Source organism: Lepidochelys kempii, chromosome 6 (assembly GCF_965140285.1).
Source record: "Lepidochelys kempii isolate rLepKem1 chromosome 6, rLepKem1.hap1, whole genome shotgun sequence".
Classification (NCBI taxonomy): domain Eukaryota; kingdom Metazoa; phylum Chordata; order Testudines; family Cheloniidae; genus Lepidochelys; species Lepidochelys kempii.
Window position 1 is genome coordinate 48,959,414 of NC_136385.1, and position 9,512 is coordinate 48,968,925.

The 9,512-nt window shown below is 40.0% G+C and overlaps 1 protein-coding gene across 5 annotated transcripts in view; it reads right to left on the reverse strand.

Annotated features, from left to right (window-relative positions):
* Positions 1-9,512, reverse strand: part of NAV2 (neuron navigator 2) — a 678,242-nt gene that overhangs the window by 186,554 nt on the left and 482,176 nt on the right. For all 5 annotated transcript variants that reach the window (XM_073347852.2, XM_073347851.2, XM_073347849.2 and 2 more), the window contains one exon: positions 4,151-4,418. In XM_073347852.2, coding sequence (XP_073203953.1) covers positions 4,151-4,418 — 268 coding nt within the window. The remainder of the gene's footprint in view (positions 1-4,150; positions 4,419-9,512) is intronic.

Genomic DNA, 9,512 nt, shown 5'->3' on the forward strand with positions numbered 1-9,512 from the left:
GTTATATAAATATGTATAAAATAGAAAATACACGTAAGAATAAAACACTTACGAAGAAGATATATTGTCAAAGCACTTATCCTTCCATCAGATTCCTGATGTGTGTTTATCAGACTAGTTTTGTTTTAAGCACATATCTTTTTACTTCCCCAGGACACTTTGCAAGTGTATATAGCTACTTTGGCTATGGCAACACTACAGCTGTAAGCTCTGTAGCCACAGCCTTTGTAGGGAAAAATCTAGTTTCAGGATGGACCTCCTGGCTTCTTGTTATCAGAGATTAGGTACAAAGTTAAGAGAACACTCTTGGTTATTGCTCTTCAACACCTTTAGCTAGGCAATATGTGAACTAACTCAGACTGTAACCATGCCTGAGCGTGAACCTGATGGGTCTCAGGTGTCAAGGTAGTGTTAGGAAGGAAACAGAGTAGAGAGAATCAACAAGGCTTAAAAGATTATTCAGAATATGGGTTCTAGTGCAAAGCATCTTCCTGATGCCTAGACCTTCCCTTCACCAAATAAAAGACAAGATTTGGGGGATGTGAATCCAAATTATAGGACAGAAGTAATGTGGTTACATTTCCACATTATAGAAAGGGGTACAATTTACTGGTTAGTGCACAAAATGAGTAAAAATATCAAATACACTACAGTAGTTAATGCAGAACTACAGTGGAATTCCTAATTAAGTACATATGACAGCATAATAATACCAAGAGTAATATTAATCACAAGAAAGTCCATGATTAATACCAAAGGTATTAATAACGATTAGAGCAGCCTTTTTAAGTGCTGCTGTGAGGTGCTCATAGGGGTTGGCATGCAAGTCAAGCTGTGATTAAGGATAAAATGGACAGAAATACCTATTATTCATTTTCAGGGAGATTAGATGTTCTCTGCTACAGGGCACTAGGGAGTCCAGGAACAGTGATGAGATACATATCTACCCTGTTGTTTTGTCTCATCTGACACACTTGACTAAGTTCCACCTTTTATTACCTAAGAGAAAACTAGCCCTGACATTAGTAATTTCAACAGTGTAGAAATGAAAAGAATAACTGGTACAGAAATTGTGTGAACCTTCCCTTTTCAAAATGAAAAGCTCAGAAGAATGACCAAGGTCCATTATTTTCTTGCCAACATAGAATCATAGGACTGGAAGGGACCTCAAAAGGTCATCTAGTCCAGTCCTCTGCACTCATGGCAGGACTAAGTATTATCTAGGCCATTCCTGAGAGTGTTTGTCTAACCTGCTCTTAAAAATCTCCAATGTTGGAGACTCCACAACCCCCCTAGGCAATTTATTCCAGAGCTTAACCACCCCGACAGTTAGGAAGTTTCTCCTAATGTCCAACCTAAACCTCCCTTGCTGCAATTTTAGCCCATTGCTTCTTCTCCTAACCTCAGAGATTAAGAAAAACAATTTTTCTCCTTCCTCCTTGTAACAACCTTTTACGTACTTGAAAACTATTATGTCTCCTCTCAGTCTTCTCTTTTCCAGACTGAACAAACCCAATTTTTTCAATCTTCCCTCAGAGGCCATGTTTTCTAGATCTTTAATCATTTTTGTTGCTCTTCTCTAGACTCTCTCCAATTTGTCCACATCCTTCCTGAAACGTGGCACTCAGCACTGGACACAATACTCCAGTTGTGGCCTAATCAGTATGGGGTAGAGCAAAAGAATTACTTCTCGTGTCTTGTTAACAACACTCCTGCTAATACATCCCAGAATGATGCTTGCTTTTTTTTGCAACAGCGTTACACTGTTGACTTCGCAACACTCTTTCCTAGACAGTCATTTCCCATTTTGTATGTGTGCAACTGATTGTTCCTTCCTAAGTGGAGTACTTTGCATTTGTCCTTATTGAATTTCATCCTATTTACTTCAGACCATTTCTCCAGTTTGTCCAGATCATTTTGAATTTTAATCCTGTCCTCCAAATCATTTGTAACCCCTCCCAGCTCAGTATCGTTCGCAAACTTTATAACTGTACTCTTTATGCCATTATCTAAATCATTGATGAAGATATTGAATAGAACCGGACCCAGAACTGATTCCTGCGGGACTCCACTCATTACGTCCTTCCAGCATGATTGTGAACCTGAGTGACTCTACCCTCTCTCCTACTTAAAAAAAGAAAAGTTGACCAAATATACACAGTATTAGAGAGTACACAAGGTAATGCTCTCTAATCCTGCATATATTTTAGCTATTCTAAATGCTTGGCTACAAACCATCAGATAAATAATTTAAAGATGAACCCTAAACATGCAGTTGGAAATCTTGCAAGGAGGGTTAACCATGCTTCACAGAAGAGGAAGAAGTGCTAACCTAGAAGTCTTTTTCTGACCGAGAGTGAATCGGATGATTTTGCTTTGAGATGAGTCCCTGGGTGATGCACTGTACAACAGGAAAGAAAAAGCGGAAGAAAAAGAGTGAGCAAAGAAGAAACATTCACAAAACGCTACTGAGCTGAGCCAATGACTTTAGAAAAGGGAGTTTTTCCCATATGTTTCACATGACAAAGAGCTTCTCCCCCAGCATAACTCCTCAGACTTGATTCATTTTCTATAATGCGTGTTAGATTCATATACAGAAGTGAGATGCAGCACTAGCCTAGAATGATCTGGTTTGTATGTTACTGCAAAGTCAAGTTTCATTATTCATTTCTTTCAAACTTTTTATTCTATACAATGCTCTGAAGAAACTGAACGAACTGGTAACATTAATGCATGCTACAGTTAATTCACAACTCTCCCAATACACAAATCCTCGAGTTAGATGTTTTGGTTTTGGCTGATTTTTTTTAAATTACTTTGATTTTAATTCAATTCCTAGACTACTTTGCAGGCACCAGACCAATGTTCAAGTGTTGAGAAACGATCACTGAAACAAGTTCCTGTTGCTCAACTTCATTTTACACTAATTGTTCTGCACTGAAGCTTATGACGATTTTATATGGCTGTTAAGAAAAATGGCTATGTTCAATTACAGAAAAAAAATCCCTGCTTTGTTGAATAAAAAGAAAGCCAGTTTATGCTGAAAGGCCAAAAATGGAACAAGCTTTGACAATTGTCCCACTTGGCCAGACTCATCTTAAGGATTTATACCTCTGGTGGTATGTTTGGTATTTGGAAACCAGCCTTGCTGTAGCACTCAATTTAAAATTACAAACTGATCTGCAGTGTTACACTGAAAACAAATCAGTGCCCATATATTTAGAACAGGAGATAAAAGAGATGTACAAGTATGTCTTCAGTGGTGCTAAATCCTGCTCACTTTACTCCCGTCTGGAGTCCCATTGCCCTCACAGGGGTATGCAGTCCAATAGACAGAAGTATACCAAATAGGTACAGCATGGGCACTGTCTCCACTATTCTGCATGAAATCTAACTTGGAAGGATCATCTCTGAGTATCAGAGGATAGGTCAATCCTCACAGTACATTCAACGCCTGGTCTCTCTTCTGGGATTGCCAACAAAAAAGGTGCCAGTTGTAATGTGGACATTTGTCTAAAGACAACCAGAGTGAGACTCATTTCATATAAGCCATGAAACAGCTATCAGACGGGTAGTGACTTTTGGACAACAAACTTAGGCTGGATTTGAAGCAAAAATAATGGTGAAGGTATTCCTCAATGGAGATTTCTTTCCTTTTCACCTGAATGCTTCAGCAAGGATCTTAAAATAAAAAAATTATAAGACACAAATCACCATGCTTAGTGGAATCCCTGTGAAGATCCGTTTAATATAAAGTCCAGACTTAATCTTGATAGTGTCCTCTAGGCCACCATCCTTGGTTTTGTGTAAATGACTGTGGTGTTGCCTGACAAGTATACCTAATTAAATGCTTTGCTAGCATAAAACAAAGGAAATAAAGCCACCACACTTAAAAGAACAACAACTAAATCCTGCTTACTCATGTAGCAGGCATTTTAAACCTGTATAAATGAATATTGCTGACACAGACAGAATTTCACTATTACTTCTAGTTCGACTTTAAGGGGTGTGAAATCGATTGCTATGCAGCTTTCATCTTCTGATAAGCTGAGATGCTAAATACCTTCTGTTCTAAGGAGAAACTACTATAGAGGCTGTTTTAGTTTCTGAAATGCCTTAAAACAGAAAAAAAATGGAGAAAACATCCCACCTTGACTGCATTTCTGGTTGTGCTTTTAATTGATGATGTGTAGCTTGCTGGGGCTGTTGGCACTGTGTTTGGGGTGAAGCCGGCATCTGTTGCTGTTGCACCCCGACTGGACACGGGGATGGAGGCCCTGCTTGCTGGGAAACTGTTGGAGGTTGCTGGGATGGATGGTGCTGCGGATGTTGTTTCTGTGGCTGCTGCTGCTGCTGCTTATACCGAGACAAGCTGAAGAAAAGTCCTAGAATGGCCTTTAGATTCCCATTCCTGATTTCTGTAAGGCAATTTTTTAAAAGTCACTTGTCAACTACCAGTTTAGTTTTTTTTTTTTTTACAGTAGAATGGCTTATTTCAGCATTCACGCTGTTCATAATACTGCCTGAATTTAATTCCTTTAGGATATGACAGACTCCCTGCAAAACTAATTGGTATCACAGTTGATTAACATTGGGCATCAACCAGAAAGTAAATTAGTTATTTCTCCCCTACAGTGATTGCAGTGAATGTATTAGAAATGAAAGACATGTTGCGTGCTGGTGCATTTTAATAAAGAATTCCTTTAAGCCAAAATTAAGACGCAAAAATCAAATGCAATGTAGCAACATCATGCAGCAAATGATTAGCTGTATGTTCTAGTCCCCAATGTGCATGATGGGGAGAAACCACAGTCATACAGAATTGCATTGTTTTCATTATGTCAGTCTAATTTATTTCACTTATGAAAATCTAATATACTCGAATTAAGAAATAGAATTAGTGCGTATATTAGTGACTATTCTTAAACTAGATAATTACTAGTCTGATCTTTTCACAAGGCAATAAGGGCCTGGTATACACAGTACATCTGAAGAAATTAGCACTGAATTTGTAAATATTTAAGTTCCTAATTGTCACATGTCCTATCTTGCATATTTTATAACACACACACACACACACACACAGAACAAGGGTCCTGTGGGAAAAACCTAGTATGTGATTATGTATCATAATGCATATGCACAAGGGGCTGAATTAAGGTTGCACAGACAACTTTAAAACAGTTATTTCCTAACTTTTGAGTGCTCCACTTTGCTCTCTTAATGTGTTTTTAATGAGGGGTTCAGAGTGCAGGAGGGGGCTCTGGGCTGGGGCAGGAGGTTGGGGTGCAGGGAGGTGAGGGCTCTGGCTGGGGGTGCAGGCTCTGGGATGGGGCTGGGATGAGGAGTTTGGGGTGCAGGAGGGGGCTCCAGGCTGGGGGTAGGGCCGAGGGGTTCAGAATGTGGGAGGGGGGCTCCGGACTGAGGCAGGGGATTAGGGCCTGGGAGGGGGTGTGGGCTCTGACCTGACGGTGTAGCTCTGGGATGGGTCCAGAAATGAGGAGTTCAGGGTGAGGGACGGGACTCTGTGGGAGCGGGGCCACTCCTCACCCAAGCTGCAATTGCAGGGAAAGTCCTTCTTAGCCCAAATGTAGACAGAATCTTGTGGAAATATAGCTGCTAAAATCTAAGAAGTCTCCACTGAGCATGTGCAAACAGCAATTTTTAAAGGCTTATAACTTGACCAAATTTGGGCAGGTTTTCACAGGAACAGCAGAAAACATACCTTACCAAATATCAAGTTCCTGCTTCACAGCATGGGGACACTAAAAGTTGCCGGAATTTTTTAACATTGTTTCAATAAATCTTTTTCCTAACCTCATTCTCAGAAATAGTTGAACTGTTTTGGCAAAATATTTCAAAATAATTCAGCATGAAGCAGACAGACACTCAGGAAGGAAAAATTCAGCCCAAATGGTTAAAGTTTAGCAAGTGATAAGCAACTGAAAACAGGACCTTATAATAGGAGATGTCAGGCAACCTTAATAATAAGAGGTGCTATCAGCCCCACCTATAATGTATAATTTGATATTTGTGAGTGCATGCCCATCTGCTGAGTTTATCAAAAGATAAACCTGGTTTTAACATTTTCTTAGAAACACAGAAAATAAGAACCCACACAAAAATATACCCTTAAAACAATGAAAAGCAAACAAGAAACAAAAAAAACCTCTTCTATATTTTGACAATATTTTCACATTGTCTATAATTTGCCTAAGCAAAATGTATCATCTAAACAGGATACAACAAAAATTATACCCACAGACTTTGGACTCAATGCTGTTTCCCTGAAGTAAAAGAAAAACTTCCATTAACTGCATAGGGAGCAGGTTATGGCCCTTTAAGAATAAGCAAAATATTTCAAACAGGCCTTTTAGAAGCACTTCTGGTTCTCTTATCTCGAAAGATGGACTGAGGTAATTCACCTGGCAGTTTGCCACTGGACTTTGTACACAGAGAGTACTTCAGCCTCACTTTGTTTTGCCAGTGAGTACAGTCTGAATTACTTCCTGTTCAAACTCCCCTTCTCTGTTGTGTGTCAGTTTAAACACACATACTGAGTTATGAGAGCACGAGCATGTAACCCAATCATTTTCATTTTGGCCGCACACAAAAAAGAAGGGTTCTTTATTTATATTTTAAGTTTTAAACAAATATTGCCAGATGTTCTGGTTTCAGGGAAAGGCAGGGTTTTAAAAAGAACCCTCCCAATCTGTTGATTGGACATTTCCATGCAGTGACGTTTCTGCTGCTGTTTGTTGCTCCTACTGCCTTGACTTCCAATTTTGAAAAGCTGCCCAAGCTACTCTCTTTCTTGACATAAAAGTATGCAAGACTCAGTGGCAAGGCAACAGGGAAATCCACAGAAAACAAGGAAGTAAATAGATAGGATAGGAATAATGTTAGTTTCTGGGACAATCAGCAATGAAATGTCAGGACTATACTGAGCAGTTAAGAGTTAAAAAGTTACTACATGTGGAATCTAGAAGTTTGAAGCCAAGAAAGAATGGAAGGAGAAAAAATACTGATTGAAGTTTTCTGCCCAATGCCCTAAAGCATCTAGCACTATGAGAATAAAATGAACAGATTTACAATGATCAGAATAGGCTAGCCAGGTGGTTTAGCAAGAGCACTTTGTAGCACTACACAATGGACCAGAATTCAGGTGCACAGATTGGTTCTGAACTCTAGGGCTGACAGAGGGTGGGCCTCTTGCAGAGGCAACACATGCAGCTCCTTGGGATGGGAGAGTGATGCTCACATCACTTTTAGGAACCTTTCTCTGGCCGACACCAAGAGTCTTTGAAGGCAGCTACATCCCTTCTCAGCTGGAGAGAAGGTGAGGCTGAGATAGGCTGTTAAGGAAAACAAAAGGGGACCCTGCCAAAAAAAAAGGGTCAATATAACTGCATATAATATATGTCTGGGAGACCAAACATTTCATGGGTGGACGCTCTTCAGAACCTATCCAGAAAGCCAGCTGCTACCACTTTCCTTTTAGTGGTGCTGTGTGTGTTCTAGAAAAGATTAATCCCACCCAGGGAATAACGTTAGAAGGTAGCCAAGACTGATGTGACAACCCTATATGCAGAAAGTCCACTTGGATTAGGAGATTTAGCCATAGGGAAAGGAGGAAAATTGTTTAATTTACCAAGAAGAGGTGGGAAACAGCACTGACAGATTTCCAATAAATTCAAACCCATTCTGCAAAAACACAGACTCTGCTTAGAACTCTGTCAATCAAAGAGAAAGAAAAAATTGCTTGCAAGGTACAAGCTGCAGTTGAGCTGAAAGTAATTTAGCTACAGAAGCATGAATTTCAGTACAGATGGGAAAAAATATAGACATGGCCAAAATTAGATAGTGGCTGTTCTGAAGACTAGTAAAATGCTTCCTTTTATCACTTTATGGCTTCACAATTTGCTCAGCTGTTCTCTATCCAGCTAATCTATTAATTCACAGGTGGTGCAACTGCTATCTACAAAGAAAGTATTAGTTCCTACTGAACATACACAGCATCTGTAACCTGCAAAGCCTTGGCGATTAGAAACACTATTTGGAAAGTGGTGAGAATAAGTAGAGAGCTGGAATTCCAACAGGCCAGAAACTGGGTCTGCATCAGTCCAGGGAACAGCACGGGCATGCATACAAAGCTCAAACTGATGAGTAACAAGAGGGAAAATGGCAGTGGAAATAGGAGACAAGAGCTCCTCCACATCTCCACAGAAACTTCCCCTTGTTAAACATGTACTAGTAGCTGAGGTCTTAGTTTGTAAGCTCTTTGGTGCAGGGACTGTCTCTTTGTCCTGTATTTGTACGTTCCTTCCACAACAGGGTCCTAGTCCATGGCTCGGGCTCCTAAGGTAATAGAATTATTAAAAGTGTGCATACACTGGAGCCCACTTATTTAAGTGAAGCTTTACTTTACTGAGGAGTACAGATTACACTTCCAGTCATAGTGAACCTCCTCCTTATAGTAAAGGTATAGAAAAAAAATGGATTCACTCTAGAGCACTCCAGAGGAGGCTTCAGTTTATATTACCATTCTGAACTGATTATAAACTCGTACTTCCTCCTGGCTTTGCAAAGGGAGTAAATAAAATTATTTGCATTTGACCCACTGGATCTTAGCAACACTTTACTGGCTTGTTTGGTTATGGCATTGTTTAACCGGGTTCAATGTTCTTATTTGTTTTTTATGAGATGCCTGCTTCCTATCACGGTTAACATGCATCTCCCAGAGTAAGGTTTAAATTAAATGTTGCTTTCAAGCCCAAAAATTTCAATCTTCAATATGTTCTTTTTAGCAGTAGTAATATTTATTCCCTTACATGGAACAGTAAGACAGGCAATTCATTCCACTACTATTGTGGTAGCAATTAGTGGCATCCCCATGGCTACCATCGAGTTTGCGCTATTGTATCCATTGGAGACTGACTTGTGTCACTGTGAATGGTATATAAATACTAAATTAGTAGAAGCCATCAGAACGGGATACCCTGGGGCTCTGCTGAGAGTGGCTCGTGATCTGGTGGGAGAGCCTATGGACCTCTAAGGTTAGCTGAGTAAAGAATTTTACTCAAGACACTTTTCTCATCACCTCAGCTGGTTTGTCTGGGATTTTGCAACATATTGACAAAGTTACACGAGGTGAAACGTGCATGGGAATGTCTCTCTCTCATCTGGGTTGAAAAGGAAAGTTTATTGTACAGAAGCAGCCAGGTTCGCCTTTTCTGTTTTATCATCATATACTGACATGCAGGTCCCCTTTTAGAGGTTTTAGGCTGAATCCCACTCACTTCACTCAACTGAGTAGCCCCACTGATTACAAGGGGACTATCCGGTGAAAATGGGAGACATGATTTGGCTCATCATCTTAAAGCTTCTCCTAGGAGGGGAAGAAGACTTCTGTTCCCTCTGTCTGAATCCAATTTAGGGCAGTCGGTAGGAAAGGATTGTTACACTGAGCCAACTGTTCTCATATCATCAGAATACTACTGCATGTATTAATG